This window comes from Lepisosteus platostomus, chromosome 2 (assembly GCF_059453375.1).
Source record: "Lepisosteus platostomus isolate fLepPlt1 chromosome 2, fLepPlt1.hap1, whole genome shotgun sequence".
NCBI lineage: Eukaryota > Metazoa > Chordata > Actinopteri > Semionotiformes > Lepisosteidae > Lepisosteus > Lepisosteus platostomus.
In genome coordinates this window covers 61,350,533-61,369,831 of record NC_142612.1, presented here as the reverse complement: position 1 = coordinate 61,369,831, position 19,299 = coordinate 61,350,533, and the positions used below count along the sequence as shown (strand labels likewise).

The window sequence follows — 19,299 nt, the reverse complement described above, 5'->3', positions numbered from 1 at the left end:
AATTAAAACCTGAAAGACAATGCATAATAAATTAATACACATCATCCAAACCCTCTATATCACAACTTAAAATTGACCTTATAATTTAAATTGTAATGGGTTTGTTCAATGACAGTTTCCCTTTTAACAGGGGACCCTAGGTATACAGATATCCATTTCCCTCCACAGCAAGTATCATGATTGTTAATGGCGTGGTAATTAACATGACTGTTTGTCTTGACAGCTGACAGCTTAGTTTGCTTTATTTTTTTATTCTAGTCACATTGTGGGACATGACAACAAATTTCAACTCCATTAAATATGAGGACGTAAAGAAAGAGACCACAGATTGATGTTATTGACCATGTTATTTTCTGGTTTTCGCAAGTTTTACGTACTCCAAACAGGGATTTTCTGTATCTCACAAGCTGAATTGATGCTCTTAAAAATGCTTGTTTCTTGTGCAGGGCTGATATACGTCCTTCGCATATGCATCAGAATGTGTTGTGCTTTTTGACAAGACACTCTGTAACAGCTTAAACAACCATTAATGAATCTGTGCAAGAACACTGTACTAAAGACATCAGCAAAATTGTGCTCATTATAATAAACCTTTATTAAAAAAGAAAAGCCATTACAGACCATGCAGGTAAAAGCTCTGGGAGATTTATGAATGAAAAATAATACATTACAGATAAAGTAAAAGGAAAGGAGGAACGCCACCAAATAGCACTCCACCATCAATAATTCAGACTTGATCTGGGATGGCTTTACACTTAACAGACTCCATACAACAACAGGCAGTGCTACTGGACTTTACTCTGTTACCTTAGGTAAAATAGTGCTACAGGTCTGTAAGAGTTAACAGCTTTCTCTCCCATATACACTACATCTTCATAACACTTGATGCAGCCAAGATATCTACAATAACGTAACTCCTGCAGTTTTAATATATTTACTACAGTCAGAGTGCAGAAAAGAGCTCTCATACAGATGGTCACATCTTCTCCAGATCACCCAAAACAAACCTAGAAATTAAGGTGAAGGTATAGGATTTCTGTTTTAATTTAGGTCTTATTTTGCACACTGTTTTTATAAGACAACTGTACTGATACCATTCTTGTACACGTTCTACAATTAAGATACTTCTTATTCCTGTTGTAAAGGTCATTAACTTTCTGTGGTTTATCTCATCATCACTACCCTTTTTTGTGCTCATGCTGTTGTTTAGTTACAGCATACTCCCCACTAATCTCCTGTCACAAAACTCACTTTCTAAAACTGGGGAGACTGGAGTACCAGCTCAGCACTCTCAGAACTGTAGCAGACTGCGGCATCTAAAATGTTGTCCTATCATTTGTCCTCTGCGTGGCTATCCAGTCCTGGTGCAGTAGAGTTTGTTTGCCATTTGTCATTCCAATCCAGCTGCCTGCTGGTTTAACTGGGCCAGCTTAACAGCATTTCCCAGCTCTTCCTTTAAAGAGATCCAGGAAACCTGCCCTATGCCAGCCCTCCAGATGCCATATTCCACAGTTTGCCAGTCATTCAGGTCATTGTTGATAGAGCTACAGTACACAACCCGGAGAATAACATTACTGAAATCCTATTATATATACAGTATCCTATATTCTCTTTCAGCGGCAAACACTTGCAGATAGCAAGTTGTCTGAACAAATGTCTGAACCTACTGTAGAATTCAGAAAAAGTCCTTGTGCCTGGATGACTGTGAGTGGCAGTCAGCTTGAGCACAAGAGGAGTCAGCTGTGGGTTATGTCCTGGACAAACGACAGCTGAGCTCCTCTCTATTTAAAGGCCAGCTGTCTGACTAGCAGGTGTCTGAAGGAGACAGAAAGAGGAGCTGAGATAACACCAGGGCACTGGAAGAAAGCTGACAAGCTGAACGGACTGACTGGCAGAAGATGATGAGCCAGAGAAAATGGATGGAACAGGTGAAAAGACGTTGGCGCGCTGCTGTTACTGACCAGCCGGTCACACCAACCAGTAAGTCCGTGGCCCTTGGATTGTTTAACCACACCACACCCTGTCACGTTCTGATACTCACTCCCTGGAATACTGATATAAAGTGCAACCACAGGCTCTTGCTACCTAAATTCTCTAGATATTAAAGAGGATGGGCATGTCTACTATGTCAGCTTCAGTGCCTTCTTGCCCTGGTAGCTCTCATTCTGCGGGGGAGATGTTGCCTTCCTCTTCATCCTCCACCATACCCTTCAAGTAGGATCTCTTGAACTCCTCGAACACCATGTCCTCTTCCAGCTCGCTGCCGGGAGACACCGTATAGTTTAGACCAGACTGCGCGGCCTGGAAAGAAGTGGCTTTTATAATCTGCCTTTTCCCCCCCCGATGTAATCCGTTTTTTTAAGAGCTGCCAACAACATGATCACAAGATAGAAACAACGAGAGAAGGAAGTAAAAACAAAGACACAAAACAGGATACAAGCCACCGGGCAGTTTATATAACAGGAAAAAACATCTGTATGAAAAGACCCCTTTTATGTGTCTGGGGAAAAGTCCAGTTTTCCTTGAGCTCCTTGAGTTCCCAAAAAAATGATACTTTAAATAACTTCCTTTTAGCTTACATTAGAACATTAAGCCTACATTTCTCTTTTCACAAACAAAAGTCATTGTAATGGGCTGTTGCTGCAAGTACCAGCAGTTGCTTTTAAAATAAAACTGGACAGTGAAGACAGAAAGGAAGACATTAAAGCTGGGTGGTCACACAGCAGCAAGTCAACTCATTTTTGATAGTGGCCAGTTCCTCTGTTGCCATCATGAATTGGTTTCCTACACCCCAGCTCTTTTAACTGCAAAGGGTAACAGTAACAGCAAATTACACAAGGCTCAATGTCAGTCTCAGGTGTGGAGAACTTTTGGATTATTGCTGGAACTGATATTTCAGATTTATTTGGTGTTTAAGGCGGTGCGGTGTCTCTGGTGCCCCTTTATGATCTACAGATCAACACAACAGTGGTTTCCAGTATCCACTTTGGACTATCAACTCCCCTGAAGAAGCCTTGAATGGAAAACTCAGTATAATGATTAAGGGGGTGAAGTCCTGTTCTACTCCAATATGAAATCTGTCGTGCAGTACTTGTAATGGGAAACAGCAATTGGTAGAGCTTAGTGGAAACATCACTGATTCTTTACCTTTCTTTCACTGTGTGTAAGATGCCAATCGAAGCAGAACAAAAGAGAAAAGGGAAAACAAATTAGACAGCAAGAAATTGTATTGGAGCTCAACAATGAAGGATTACATCTATCACTCTCATACAAATTGTTCTCTCCAGCACTTTTTATTAATTTGCCCTTCAGCTTAACAGGATGGTTGGCGTGAATGTTAATTCCGAACCAACCCTGTACGTTTCACAGCAAATCTTTAGACCTTAGTAAATAAGAACTGTGAAAGGGAGAAGACCTCTAACCTCTTACAGACCGATTGTATTTTTTCCCCAACGTGCCCGTGTGTAACTGCTCTGCGACCAGCCCACCCACAGCATGTCTGCCCTTGTAACACATCATACTAGTCACAGGTGGAGCGATTTACTTGTTTGCAATAATCAGGTACCAGTAATAAAAACAATCATAAGACACTTTCATCCAAGGATTAGAGAACAATCTATAGGTTAACAAAACAACTGCCTCCATGGGTATTTTTCAGACCTCAGTTTCTGAGTTGGGGCTCAAAACGCTTTTCTTTCTATTGACCTTTTATAACATATTGTTTTCTCCACTCAGACATTCACTTTTATAATAATAATAATAATAATAATAATAATAATAATAATAATAATAATAATAATAATAATTGCTTATACTTATATAGCACTTTTCTGCACACTCCACTCAAAGCGCTTTACAGGTAATGGGGACTCCCCTCCACCCCCACCAATGTGCAGCATCCACCTGGATGATGCGACGGCAGCCATAGTGTGCCAGTACGCTCACCACACATCAGCTATTAGTGGGGAGGAGAGCAGAGTAATGCTCTCCTCCCCACTAATAAACTGCTGCCCCAGTCTTAGACTCACTCCCAATTTGCTCATTTTCTTGCTGACAGCAAGCTGATACACAGCTAAGCAACAGGAGCCTTCACGCATTTTTACTCCATTTCCGATTTGAAAACCATCAAGCCTGTTTTTAATTCCACTGAGTATCATTAGCTGCTTTACTTGATCAGCAACGTACCGGATTCAGGTTTAGGATGCATCAGCCTGAAAGGCAGTTCCAGCCCAATCTCACTGGAAAGCAGAGACTTAGATTAGAGACCTGGAGTCAATAGTTACAGTTTTTATGCAACAGATTAGGGGTTGCAAATGTCATTTATAAACATGTTATAGATGGGATATATTAACAGAGTGATAGAGATAATATAATCACCACCTTCTACTGTAGATTATTTGCATGTTAGGAATAAACCCCAGTCCTGAACCATAACCCTAATTCTAGGGCCATTTGGGAAAAGTTGCATCTGGCTTATCTATTTACATATTCTGCAACCCCTAAACTAAAGTGTGATCAAGTCATCTCAATTTTATCCCAGATTACCCCAGGAGAGACTTCAATTTACAATCAGTAAAGGTACAGGACACTGCCCTCACAGAACAGGACAATAGGTCTTAAAAACATTCAGTACTTTTTTCTCAGCAGTGACCTCTGAATGATGCATTTTGGTTTGCTCAAACTGGAAATAACAGTCACATCACATTTTGGGCAATAAAAACAACATATATTATACATCCCTAGGTTACTTCTCTTAGAGAAAAGACATTTTTTGACAGTAGGTATTGACCAAGAAGTATTTGTTTTGCAATAGAAAAACGTTGTTTTTTTTTAATCTTTGAGCTTTTTTTGAATCAATAGCTGCCTTTCAACTACTAAAAAAGGGCACCCACTGAAGAGAAAATATTGAGCAACTAACCTGGCACCCATATCTCCCACAATCCTACAAAGCAAAAGACAAAAGCAGCTTTAAACCTCCATTCAAGCAGACATGAACCTACAGAAGATGGTCTTCACAACAAAGCCTTGTCACACATTTCTGAGATTCTAGAGCAATAGTGTCAAATTCAGATCTTGGAGAGCCCAAATTGAGCTCTCAGTTACACAGTAGTTCCAATCATTTCATTAACCACATAAGAGTAATACTGGTAACCTGGCTCTCAGGTGTTTCAGAAGTAACTATCTTTAATGAGGTAAGTATTTAGAGTATTAAAGTGCAAAAGACCTAAAGGAACAAGCAGTATATGACTAAGATACAGTAAACCATCAGTTAAATGGAGGGCCTGCAGGGCTGGGAAGGATGGAACTGCCTGGTCGAATATGTGTACCTGCTGCACACTCATGACCCTAACTGATGGCTTGAGATCTGCTGCAGTTTCGATCTGCTGCAGATTACTGATGGCTTAGGATCGGCTGCAGATTCAATGTGCCAGCAGATGTGACCTGCTGTCTCTCAAGCACCTGCCAGGACCTGAGGTGCACAGCATCATACTGCAGCACCACTATACCAAACTGTCAGCCTCTTGGAGTCCTGGCAAAAGGTGTCACTCTTCAGTCACATCTCACACTAAGCTCTGCCAGAAAAGGCCACTCTCTACATTCTGGAAGAGCAGTGTGCCAAGAAGTCATACCGGCTGTCCTTAAGCTAGTCCTTTCATGAGGGTTCAAGCAGTGATTTAGATTAAAGTGTAGCTGGTACTTCCAAATCATGAGGAACATGGAAAGCCATAGCAATAAAGTAAATTTAAATCACATTTTTTCCCACAAGCAAAAGTGTCATTACTATCGGCGCTAACATTTCTTATTAAATGGTAATATGAGCCTGCTTCTTAAAGTTGGTTCATTTTAAGAAAAAGAGATGAAACGGTTTTGTCCTATAAGGCTGTGTGTGAGGTGGTTAAGGAAGGAGCTGCAGGGCACTTCGTATTCCAGTCATTATTTCATCTGTTCTCATCTACCACTGCAATGTCTTGAAGACAGAGAAAAAAAACAACCTTATTCTAAACTTTCCATTTCTGTACTGATATGAAATTCTGCATTTAAAAAAAACTTGTGTGTCAATGTGTTACTCGTCATCCTGGTTCTACTACCACTGGAGCTGCAGTACTGCTGGGGACTGTCCTGCCTGTCTGGATCAGCCGAGTCCCCAGTCTACACACCCGCCAGCAATGATCTTCACCACAATCCTGTAGGCCACCAGGATTCCCAGGATCTCCTTCAGGACACCTTCCTTCACTCTGCAGGACAGGGAAGGAAATCCGTTAGCCCTCACAGGAGGGACAGCTCCTCCATCCACGTCATCGCTTGATGTCAGTTGTTCTTTTCCCAGAAGCCAATTAACCTTTAGTTAATTAAGCCTAAGAATAAATCGGTGTAGTGCTCTGTTCTAGCCCCTAAGTAGTGACATATTGGAGACAGATGCTTAGAGAGCTGCTATTTTATAACAAAAAATGTTTTAGTAAAAGCACATAAAGTGGCCTGCTGTTATTTTACCATTTTGAAAGACCAACTCTTTGACACGAAAGAAAGACTGGGAGACACTGTCCTGGCGGTTTTGTCCACTCACATGCTGGAAGAAGCCAAATTGGTGTCTTCGTGCTTCAGTTTCCCATCAAGGGACAGGCCCCGCCTCTCCCGGTTGTTAGCCAATAGCGGCAGCAGAGTGTAGACCTTCTTGAGGCTGGTGCCAGAAGGCACTTGATCACTGGCACACCACAGAAAGCCATGTTAGAGCTGGAGCACGATCACAGGGCAAGATAGTAGAAAGTTTAGCTGTGAGCACATTTAACTAACTATAGAGACAGAAACAGCTCCAGCCTAGCTGCTTTAGAATTGTTTTCTTTGCCTGGACAGGAGAGGGGCTGCTCTGTCTCAGTGAGGACAAGTGCCACCTCTCTCTGTGCCCAGTGTAACCCTGAAAGCCACTGTTACAGGCAATAGTTTTGGTACCTTTCATCTGAAGCCGCAATACTTAATGCATCTAGCTAAATGAGGTTTCTTTGCTTTAATAATTTTTAGTTGGTTTATTTTCAAATCTTATTGGCTTCGAAACAGGTAGATCCAATGCTGTAGTCATCTATGGAAAGAATGCCTTGTAATCCTAGTATTTTCTAGTAATTTTTATTTTATTAGAAAGATTACTGCTGGAAGGTATTCTGTTATCATATCCTTTTATGAAGGTCCACATGTCTGTTAAGGATAGTCACCTGGGTTCCTCTATAGCCACGGGCTTCACATACTTATCGTTGGAATACAGCACCACATTGGTGACCTGCTCCACTGAGAAAACAGAGTACAGAACAAGGTCAGTTGCAGCTCGCTGGCATCGGCCTAGCAGGCTCACTGAAGAGACCGCGTCTCCACAGCCCTCTCATTGATTTTAACAGAAAAACACGAACCAGGTGCCACAGGTGGCAACTAAGCAGAGATTTATGTAAGACGAAGAACAGAAGGCACTTCTTTGCACAGAGGGTTGTAGGAGTCTGGAACAAGCTAATCAGCAACATCTATGAAGCTGATATCCTGACGTCCTTTGAGAAATGGCTGGATAAGATTGTCCAGTCCCTCCCCGCAACCAAGTGGTGTATATGGGTGGAAAAGAACCTCTTATGCTCTTATCTCATTCTTCAGCATCATGGGCATGATTCTATCATGTGCCATCAACTCAAACTGAACACTTAAATCTAGGCCTTTTGTTCCACTGCTGTTGTCTTGTATCAGAAGTATAAACCATTCCTTGAGACAAACAGGCACATTATGGCTGAGACACGGTGTCAGGAATAATCGGAACATGGTGTCATACACGTATATTATTTAACAGACCTGAACCAACACCCTAACACATGTCCTCACCTGTTAAAGTGATGTTCTTTACTGTCTTGTTGGAGCTGTTATTAATGGTGACATGAACATTGATGGGCTCTCCATGATAGTATGTCTGGAGACAAAGAAGAGAAAGAGGTTCATCGTTTTTATTCCTATAAACGTATTCTTCCTTTTTTCAGTTTTGTTGCAATTGTTTTGTTTACCTGGGAAACACTCCTGCACTGTAATATCATTTTACTAGTAACACACAGATTCTACAAATAACACCAGTTTCCATGTTAAAAAAACACATTGGAATAAGCGTCAAAATTTGAGAAATTGGAGATTGTGTGACTGGGACATCAGCCTTGAGAAGCCCTGTTTTCTTATTGCTTCTTTCCTCTGCAAGTAGCCTGCTTAGATTTTGAACCTGCTCTGCATGAGACGACAAAGACAGTGGGGAACTAAATAAAAGGTCAGGAGAAAAATGCAAGTGTTTCACCTTACATTCCTTTGAATTTCAAAGCAGATAGTTTAGCTTCCTGTATAAACTAAAAGTCAACGGAGATGAATGTCGAGCTTCAGACATCTACAGCACTAATTGTAGTAGAGTAATTGCATGTCTGTAAACTTTAGAACTTTAATTGTATCTGTTCTATCACTCACTGTGGTAGCCTGGTTTGGTAAGGTGAATAGAAACAGACTGAGCAGGATGGTGAAAACAGCCAGCAAAGTCATTGGTGCACAACAGCTACAGCGGGCAGACATCTGCATCAAACTACTTGTAGCAGTGCAGAGGGCCAGGATAGTCACTGACTGTCATGACCGCCCTTTGCACAGCAAATTTAAGCTCCTTCCATCATGAAGTCAGGAAGTTAAACTACCCAGATTTCAGCACAATAGAACTAAGTTAACCTTTATTCCCTTGTGTTATTAACCTCTTAATTTGAACAACTGATTTTACAGTATATTTTACTTTAATTTGTCTGCATGTCTGCTTATTTCAAACACCGATGTCCCAGTTTCTTTGTTTTTCTGTAAATTGGGAAGATTACTTAAGCAGCTAACTTGTTTTATGAAAGCATGTTTCTTATTTGTTAACAGGGTCGTAGCGTGAAATGCATTGTGTATTGTGTTATGTCTTTTACCTGCCTGCAAAGCAAATTTCCCATCTGGGACAATAAAGGAAGTAAGTCTGATCTGGAAGTGGTAGATAAAATGCATTTGTTTAACCCCTCAGCCAAAGAATTTGCTTTCCTTTCAGCTAGAAATAAATCATTCTCCAGAACAGAACTGGTACACAATGTGGAGACACTAACCATGTCATTATCAAACCATCATGCTGATTCTTGCAGATTGGTTTAAACTTTAAAATGACCACAGTTTCCCCATTGGTATTTTAATACCACACAACAAATGGATGAAACTTTTGAGATACAGTTTCAAGCTAATCATTGTTTTAATACTGTACTATTACAAAATCACACTTTTTGGACACAGTTTAAAGCTAAATTGGAGAAATGACTTAATTTTAAGCAAGATGTTTGTTACATCACAGCTGCATAAATCCCATCTTTAAAAAAATAATGAATTGCACACTGAGTTAACTGCTCTAGAGTATGTTCCACAACACTCTTTTTTCAGAGGCTTTGGCATTGGAAATCAACCTGGCTTGAAAATAATTAAATTCACTGCTTAGACACTGTACCAATTTCACAATGGAAAGGACTAGACAGAATTGTATTCTTAATGGCAGTCAACCCAGCCACTCTGTAACTCTATCTTAGTGATTCCAATCTGGGCCAATCTGTCATAAGAGCTGAAACCAACCTCACGGGCTGTCCAGGCATCATTGGGTCCTGGCTTCTCTTTCATGAGATTTCTATGAAATGTTTGTCTGCTAGGATCCATGGTGCCAGTAGGGGGCAGTGGAGGTTTGGATTGCTGCTGCTGACAGTCAACACTGGTTTCAGGGGGAAGCCAGTGTCGCTGTGTGACTGGACTGTGGGAGTTCTATGTTGGATGAGTGGGAGAGGGGAAGGGTTGTGTGGGGTGAGGTAAAGGCCATTTCATTTGTCTTTTTGCATTTGGTTTTCTTCAAATTGACAAAAAAAAACATTTGTGGAACTGTTTTCTTCTTCTCAACCTACACACTAAGTTCAAATCTTCCAATTCCGTTCACCTTAAAATCAGAAAATATAGGTAGCAACCATTCTGTTTTGCCTGCTTTTGTCAGACACAAAAACCAAGCCAGAATCATATCTTGCAGGAGATCAGGTGAACCCCAAGCTGGTGCAGACTGTCTGCGGAGTGTATCCATCAGACTCATCTGGCTGGCAGGAGTCTGAGCTGCTTTTTGAGAAGGCCCATTTGAGAAGTATGGGGACATCAGTCAAAGCCTCACAGGTCTACTGCAAGCATTCACTAATAGTCCTTCGGATGAGACGTAAAACCGAGGTCCTGACTCTCTGTGGTCATTAAAAATCCCAGGGTGTTTCTCGAAAAGAGTAGGGGCCTCCTAACAATCCCCCTCTGTGAATTGGCTTCATTACTCTGCTCTCCTCCCCACTAATAGCTGATGTGTGGTGAGCGTTCTGGCGCACTATGGCTGCCGTCGCATCATCCAGGTGGATGCTGCACATTGGTGGTGGTGGAGGGGAGTCCCCATTACCTGTAAAGCGCTTTGAGTGGAGTGTCCAGAAAAAGCGCTATATAAGTGTAAGCAATTATTATTATTATTATTAATAAATCACCTTACACTAAGCATTCAGGATGTTCATCTCTGTGGTCTTTCCACTGGCGCAATATCTTTTTTTTCACATTTTTAGATGAATTTCACAAGACTGCATACCTCCTTTTCCAGACTGACTTCCACGTGCAGGGGCTTGTCTGACATGATGAACTCCCTGGTGGTCTCCACCTTGGGCGGGGGGCCTCTCTGCTCTGGGGCGTACTGTACCTTGCGGATCGCGAGGCGGACAGAGCTCCTGGAGAGGGCAGGGCCAGGGAGAGGAGAGAGTGGGGAGTGAATGCTAATGTAATGGGCGGAGTGGTGGCTCTGTGGCTAAGGATCTGCGTCTGCGACTGGAAGGTTGCAGGTTCAAATCCCGCGGCCGGCAGAGGAATCCTACTCCGTTGGGCCCCTGAGCAAGGCCCTTAACCCCAACTGCTCCAGGGGCGCCGTACAATGGCAGACCCTGCGCTCTGACCCCAAGCTTCTCTCCCTGTCTGTGTGTCTGTGTCTCCTTGGAGAAAAAGCTGGGGTATGCGAAAAGACAAATTCCTAATGCAAGAAATTGTATAGGGCTAATAAAGAAACATTATTATTATTACATTATGTAAGCAGCGGTTGGGTGGCTCCTCACCATTTAAATCAATCAATTTAACCCGCTGATGTGGCCCCTTTTAGTGTTGCTCACTGTCTGAAAGCATTAAAACACCATAGCTCCAGTCCAGGGCAGCACAGCGATGCAGTGGTTAACATTGCTGCCTCACAGTGCTCAGGCCCTGAATTCAATTCCAGTCCTGGGGTGCTATCTGTGTGGAATTTGTATGTTCTCCCTGTGTTCACGTGGTTTTCCTATGGGTGCTCTGCTTTCCTCCCACAAACCAAAGGTTTCTGGAGCAAGTGTGTGCCCTGTGATAGACTGGCATCCCAGCATAGTAAAGGCTTTATTCCGCCTCGTGCCCGTTGCTTGCCAGGGCTCCAGTTCCCCCCGCAACCCTGAATTGGATGAAGCAGTTAGAAAATGGAGGGAAGGATGGATCTCCTGTCAAACTAAAATCCATTGTGGCTGACCTGCTGGACTGACTACACTTTCACATCAAACACAGAAATTCCCCAAATTCCAGCTGATCTGTGCAAAGCGATCCATGCAGTACACCACACATGTCACATGGGTGCTTCTGAGCTCCAGGAAGATAAGTGTGATAGGGGTCTGTAGAGTCTTCTGTGTCCTCATTAGGACAATGAGGGAAGCCAACAGAATGTTTGGATGTATAGAAAAAGAGTGAATTTGCATCCAGGAAAGTTATGCTCAAGAGCTTTACAGCAATTATTGAGACCTCATTTAGAATTCCAAATTCAGTTTTGGTCACCATATCATAAAACAGATTACAGTCTTAAAAAAGGTTAAAAGAAGAGCAAAAATGATTCATAGTCTAAGGAAATTGTCATAAATTAAAGAACTTAATGCTTCTCAATCTTGAACAAAGGACAAGAGATTCAAGCAATTCTAAGGCATATAGAGTCAACTCAGGTGCATTATTTCAGATATGTGACCGGAAAGATACTGGGTCACATTTGGAAGCTGAAAGGAAATTTAATTAGCATGGAGAATAGGAATTGCTTCTTTACTAGGATTACCTGGAACAAGCTTCCCAGCCAAGGAGCTGGGTAGCCAATCAAAATTCTGGGCTCCTTCAAGAAGTAGCTTGATGATATGATAGATTCACCTACGCATATTTAACTACTACATGACCCAGATGGTTCAAATGACATCCTCCTTTAACTCTCTTATTTGTGAACAAAAATTGTATAACAGCATCAGAAACTTGTCAGACCCAGGCAAGGGTCTATCCCAGAAGCAAAGAGTATATACCCTGGACAGGACACCACTCCATCGCACCCCAGCCTGGAATCGAACCCAGAACAATTGTGGGGTAGCAGTGCTAGAAGCTTCCCATGGACATCAATCACTTCAGACACTTTGTGCAGACCAAGGGTGGTTAGAAACCTGACAAGACTAGTTACATCTGCTCTTACCGCTTGTGAACCTTGTCATCCTGGTTATCTGCACAGAAGGCCTTTATCTCAAAATCCACAGCGCAGAACTGTTGACAGAGAAGAGAACAGATGTTACAGATGGCATAGCTAGGAGCAGGAGAGAAGGACAGGCAGGAGGAAAATGGATTAGGAATGAAAAGGGAGGAATGAGCAAGTAGAGAGAAGAATGACTGATCTTCTCTTTCTGCCCTCTCTTTTCTCTTCCATTCCTTTTGGAGCTGTTTGAGTGTGCTTTTCAAAAGTTGTTTTGAAAAGCACACTCAAACTAAATACATTGTTTTATGAGCTAGATGTCATAAACATAGCTAAATGGGTTGATAATCAGTGTCTCTTTCTTTCATACAATTCAATTTGAATTCATCCATTTGAGTTAGTGATCAGTTAAATAAAGCTTTAGGCACCTAAACAACACCCTGGCGTTGAGGTAGAATAAAGGCTATTGTTAAGATTACACGTGCCCTAGGCTTTGGGATTTCTGAGAATATAGCTTCATGTGAACACCCAGTCTCAGTCTGTTTGAGAGGTGCAAGTCAGAAGGCACGGAGGAGCTGGAAACGCATGAATCGGTCAGCTCTGCAGGTGGATGTACTGCAGGATGTTGTCTACACGGCCCATTCTTTCCTGGGCTGTAGAGAAGCCCCAGCTGAGAAGCTGAGTGATTTACACTTCCAAATCAGTGGAAATAAAAACCATTATTGCCCAGCCCAATTTTGCAAAACAAATGACTCAACATAAATTATACTTCCCCCTTTCTTTTTTTTTATTATGCCACAGGCTCTAGAGTTCTTGAAAGTTCACCGCTGGCATTGCCCTTCAACACCCATCCAGCAGGACAGCCGAACCTCACTGTCAGGCCTCACAAGAACCTTGGAAACACTGCAGTCTTGTAACTGGTCAGCTGGTTCATTAGAAAAGTGTGCAGGTAGCCTATGAACATTTTTTCTTGTGTGAAGAACAAAAAGCTTGGAACTTACTGGTGGTGTGGGAGCAACAAGAGAAGCACAAAGCCACTTTGTGGTGTGGATACCCCATAAGCCACACTGAGCCCTCATCTTCCGGAATATTCCTGTCTTACCTTTCCCGTATCTGTAGGAGCCGGCTGCAGACCAACGGAACAAGGCAGATTGTCCGGGAACTGAAACAGAAACAACCTCATTACTGTGGCTCTCTATGGTTATATCCCCGCCACTTATTGGAGATTATTCATCTTTGCAGATGCTTGATTCATATTAAGCATACAGTAGGTTTCACTAAGACTCAAATATTGAACAAACCTGTGCTATACTACAAAATGCAAAAAAAAATTATTTGAAGTTTTTATATGTTAACGTCAATTACTGCAAGTCAGTAAATAAGAAACTGAATGAAACCAGCAAACCAGGAAAGTGGTAGGGATTTTGAAGACACTAGGGGTAAATCAATTAGCCCTATTGTGCAATTGCAACATGAAGAAAAAACAAAGAGAGCCCTGGAACTTCAAAGCAAGGAGCAAACAAATATGCAAAACAAAAGAGCAGACAATAGAGAAATAGAAATTGAAATGTTTTCCACATCCATTAATTGGATGACTGGCCATTCACTGTTGGTCTGCAGGTTTTCTAGGTCTCAGCACTTGAAAAGCAGGGAGAAGCTGTTGAATTAAGCTATCAGTCAGCTGACAAGGCTTGTTAAGTGCTCAGTTGGAATGAAAACCTGCAGACACACTGACATTTGAGGTGCGGAATGGCCAGTCCTGGGCCTTAGACATTAACTGCTGGAGAGTCATCCTGTTCCATTTTTGTCACACCTGTTACACCTGTTATTACAAGTACAAACACCACTAAGCATCTGCAACAGGCCAGTTGTTACTGGGTTACCCTGGTAACAGTGCACATTTGAGTGTTCTGGGACTAGGATTGGGCGGGGCTTTAGTCACTCAGAGTTTTTTATGGTTTCCAGGGCAACAGTGAATCCTGTAAACCAGTGGTGATGTCAGCGCAAGACGTGCTCCTCCTCCATTCAGCACTAACTCTAGAGCATTCTGGGATGCACAATGTGTTGAAGGGCCAATAGGAAAGGGTCTGGGAGGAGTTTGTCCACTGCTGTTTATCTCCTCCCCCTGTGCGGTACTTGAGTTGCAGCATTAAAAGCCGAGTCACCACCATTAGCAATTCCATATGGGCTCAGGAATCCATATGGGCTCAGGAATACGAAGGAAATTTAGAATTGGAAATTTGACATAGAAATTCATGTCTTTTAAAAAATTCATGGCAATTGTGAAGTGCCTGAACATGTGCTCCCGTGCGCCGACTGGCCCCTCACCTCGAAGAAGAAGGGGTAGGAGTTGTCACCGAGCTTGCGCAGCAAGCGCTCTTGTGTCTTGGAGTGTGTCTTCCTGTCCTGGAGAGGAGGGTACACCTGCCGGGTGGACAGGTAGATATCCCGGCGGAAGGCGATGCCCATGACGTCCATGTCATCCCTCCCGTACCGGAAGGTGCAGGACAGCATAATGTACACTAGGGGAAGATTGGGACAGTCGCTGTGGTGAACACACTGTAACACAGGAGGCTTTAGTCTAGCTGCTCAGCCATTGAACATGTACAAGAGGAAAGAGGGGCTCCTGCTCTTGAGAGAACAGCCAGCCCCCTTTTCACTTGTGCTTCGTTTTTCCACGAAATACATTTTTGGAGTATAGAATGATTTTATTTACCACAAGAAATTAATAATGAATAATATTAATAATGAATGAATTAAACTTTTTGTTTTTGCCTCAAGACATGCACCTTAGACATCCTGCTAATGTAACATCAGTTAAGACCATCTTATCTCCATCAAACCAGGAGTGTTTAGGGCTTCACATTCTTACCTTTTTTTCCTTTTAACAACTCAGGGTCCACCAGGACAACACCATCTAATTCACGGAAGGAAGAGAACAGCATCATATTTTAAAATGTACAATGTTTGATATTGGGCCATTATTTGATTTAGAGACAACAAGATACAAAGATGTATCAATAAGAAAAAAAATATTGTTCTTATTATTTTCTACTTAAATTCTGTGCATTACAGCAATTTGGCATTCTTTATAGGTTTTAAAAAAACGTTGAGAACCTACTGAAAACCACTAAAAAAAAAGGCTGGTGTGTGGGACGATGGAGCCCCCAGACACTTCAAACAAAACTTTAGTCACCCAACTTCAATACAGAAGAGACTGGTGTCTCTTGGTTCTGGTAATGTCTAACTGCTTAGACAGTAATGAGCACCTGGGCACGTAAAACTTCACTGAAAATGGGGTGCCTTGAAATCCAATCTTTTTCTTACTGCTTGCTCCAGTTCAGGATCTTGGGGAATTGAACCCAGGGCCCCAGTGCAGCGAGGCAGCAATACTACCCACTGCACCACCATGCCGCCTTGCCTTGAAATCTCTTAATGAAAAGATCAACAATATGAAAGGCCTCAAGCTGTCAATTCCAAGAAAACTCGAGTGAGGATCCAGCCAGCTTTTGTGATGGATAGAGGTGATGAGACACCACATGCAGCAGATGGACCAGGGGCTCACAGCCAGCACTGAAAAGCATCTTAGCAGTAGAGCAAGCCAGGGTCCCATTAATTTCTATCCATTAGGAAACCTTTTATGATGGCCAGTGCTGATGACCGCCAGATGGAGTTCACCAAGGCATAGCTATAGGGGCAATTTAATGTTCTAATTTACGGGCACAGACACATTGAAGAGAAGTGGTCTACATGCTTTCAAGCCAAAGAGGATTGTATTTGGGAGTGAGTTGAAGACCTGGCAACTAGAACCACTACCAGTATCTTATCATGTGAATTTAGCCACCACCCTAATACTCTCTGAAATGCATAAGTTGCGGGTCCTGCAAAACCGCCTCTCTGTCTCCCCTTTGAAAGAGCTCACCCACAGGATCCACAAAGTCAACATGGTCCACAAAGTCCCTCTTGCCCATGTAGACGCCAACCTGGAGGGTCAAAGGAGAAAAGAGGGTCAAGCAGGACTTCTAGCAAAGAGGGAGGGGCAGAAGGCAGCTGTCCTGGGACTGTGCACAAAGGTGATTAACTTACAGAACAAGTGAGCATCTATCATTCTGAAGAAGAAAACACGTGACAGCGCTGACACTGAACTATTAGGATAAAACAAAAACTGTGTGGGAATGTGGGAATCTATTTAGGTTTTGTGTTTTCATTGGAAAATATTCTGGGTAGTAGGTAAACCTAGCTAAACACAAAGAAAAAGGCTAATCTTCATGTGCATGGATTCAAAGAAAAGTCCAAATTTAGAGCATGTAAAAAGAAGCCATTTCCTCTTGAGTGTAAGCAGTGTGCCAGACAGAACATCCCTTGGGGCAGGTGATTTCAGTCTGGCATTGTTCTCCAAATATATACAGCCTGACTGCTGGCCTCTGTCCATGAAGGGGACAGCAGAGTGCAGAATGGAAGACAGGAGGGTTTGAAATAGCCGCTGCACCTCTAGACGGAAACGTAGGGGGGACTGAGGAACAGGATAGGAAAGCTCTGAGAGAGAGGGGGGTTATGCTATCTTTTGTTAATGCGGTTTCCTTGGAGGAAGATATTTTTTATAAAGTAAAAGAAGGCCAGTGGCAAACTGCAATGGTTGGTTTAACATGAAAAATGAATAAAAAGGGCTCACAAGCAGCAAGGAGCAAACTAGCTGAGAGGTGGAAACCAACACCTTCTAACCACTGTATACATGAAATGCCTTGAAATCCAATCAAAAGTATACCCAGAAGTGTTGTAGATCCATGTGTTGTCCAGTCAAGATGTTCCTTTTTCAAAAGTGTGTTTGAGGCCTGAAGCATTCTCATTTTAACAACAGCTTAAACTATGTTTAAATGTTGCGGTTTTGGATCTGTCTCTGAAGGAGATTATTGAGTTTAACAGAACAGATTAAGAAATAAACATCCTACACAGTGTATGGGTCAAGAACTGTCCTTTCAAGGAATACTATTGACATATCCTGAAAACAGCCAGGGTTCCCGTCTCCTGATCTAGCATGTATATTAGGCTGTGCACTGTCGGTCTGCCCGCGTTTGATAATAATATTAATACACCGCATTTGACTCTCAAAATCTCAAGTGGCTTGACTCCTCCTTAAATCGCTGGGCGTTTGTTTAGTGATTTCCTTAAATTACCCTTCAGTTGAGTAATGCTGGAGCCATGTATGCCACATAGCCCACACTGTGGGTGACAAGACTGCTGGTGCACGATTTCTTGGGCTTTGGAATTAGATCCACAAGGAAAATCAAGGAATATCACTCCCTGGCCACATTTAAATACCACCTTAACACTCAGATTTAAATTAAAAGTACATCTTAATTAATTTACTTAAAATTTTATTAATGTAATATCAACAGAACATCAGGGAAAGGTCTCTAGGTGGAAGGAGGCCCTTCACACCATCAAATCCGTTGGAATCTATTTCTCTATAGTCCCACAGCAAACACTCGATCTGAAAACACCCCCCTTCCACCAACGTGCAAACTCCACTTGAAGCACTTGAAAGAGACAATGAAATTTGTGTATCGTCATGGAATCAAATGTGCACTGAATGTTCTCTTCTCATGCATAAGTGCACCAGTAGAGAATCTTGGTGAGTATACACAATACTCTACATAGCTAGTGCTGCCCAACTTCACAGTGCTTAACCCACTTACCGACTTGTCCCGAGACAGCTTCTTAAAGATGATGTGCCTGGAAGAGCTCATGCTGCTGGTTCTTTAGAGGATCGGCGATTTGTGCGGAAATTGAGCTGGAGTTCTTGCCAGAGGCACAGACAATCCCGGCTGAAAGGTCAAGAGAAAGAGCTGATGCGTTTTTTTTGTAGTTCTCCTTTTCTCTCCCGTCTATAGCAGAGTCTTGCCAGTCCTGGCACTCTTCAGTGTCGACTGTGATACACCTCGCCTTTAATAATGGCCCTTAATGAATACTCAAAGTTTCCCTTCTAACCTTCATAGCTACTGCTGCAGCAATGGGTGGACACTTGAGATTTCTAATAATGTCCAGCTTACTAAAGTAAGAATTGTTGATCACTAAACACTGAATTATAATAATCAGTTCCCTTTTCTCATATTGAATCTCCAGTCTCTTATCAGGGCTAATACAATATCCCCCTATTCTCCACCCATAATTGATAAAACAGTTCTTAGTATCTGCCCTCTGGTGCTTTCCTGCCCTCACACATCTACTGTTTTGAAGCCTTTCCCCCCCCGAGATGCCCCACCAGCAGAAGGAAAGATACACACCAATGAAGAGCCAACCAAGTGCAAAGCCTTTTGAAGATTCTGCGTTCTGTCAGAAGCCTTGAACAAGTCGCGAGTCTGTCACCTGAGCCCGGAGTCGTCGCCACAATTTGTAGCCCAGACGTATGGATTTCATACGTCATGAGTCTCCATCAGGCAAGGGGAGCCGCCCCTCTCTGCAGCCTTTCCATAGGATAATTCCAAGAGTCTCATCAGATTGGGATCATTCCTTGTTGTCAGCAGTGCATCAGATTAGCGGGGCTAGACACCTTGCCATCACATTCACGGGTCTACTATAATAGCTCTGTAATCTCTGCCCACATTAAGCTACTGAACCTGCACGGGCAAATATGAATCATATGCTTTGAAAAAAACCCCACTACATTTCCAGGACACAGGTTTGGAAGACTACAACGTCAGCTGTCAGTGCAATACACGTGCACAGAGTGTTTCCTC

The 19,299-nt window shown here is 42.5% G+C and overlaps 1 protein-coding gene across 1 annotated transcript; it reads right to left on the bottom strand.

Annotated features, from left to right (window-relative positions):
• Positions 1-571: 571 nt before the first annotated feature.
• Positions 572-19,000, bottom strand: saga (S-antigen; retina and pineal gland (arrestin) a). The gene is made up of 16 exons (XM_088611256.1): positions 18,847-19,000; positions 18,259-18,387; positions 16,485-16,545; positions 15,435-15,479; positions 14,891-15,084; positions 13,665-13,724; positions 12,569-12,636; positions 10,655-10,790; positions 7,852-7,936; positions 7,206-7,278; positions 6,566-6,703; positions 6,159-6,236; positions 4,919-4,942; positions 4,186-4,238; positions 3,148-3,157; positions 572-2,260 (listed from the first exon to the last, which is right to left on the bottom strand). The coding sequence occupies exons 2-16, from the start codon at positions 18,307-18,309 to the stop codon at positions 2,161-2,163; spliced, it is 1,176 nt and encodes a 391-aa protein (XP_088467382.1). The 5' UTR covers positions 18,310-18,387; positions 18,847-19,000; the 3' UTR covers positions 572-2,160.
• Between the last annotated feature and the right edge of the window lie 299 nt (positions 19,001-19,299).

What these genes read in the sequence shown, in the direction of transcription:
- saga (XM_088611256.1), bottom strand. Translation starts at nt 18,309, where the DNA reads ATGAGCTCTTCCAGGCACATCATCTTTAAGAAGCTGTCTCGGGACAAG. An exon ending in AATTTGGCTTCTTCCAGCAT is followed by an intron (nt 6,237 to 6,565) that starts GTGAGTGGACAA and finishes CCTGTCCTGCAG; the next exon opens with AGTGAAGGAAGGTGTCCTGA. An exon ending in GTGAAGATCATTGCTGGCGG is followed by an intron (nt 4,943 to 6,158) that starts GTGTGTAGACTG and finishes TTTGCTTTGTAG; the next exon opens with GATTGTGGGAGATATGGGTG.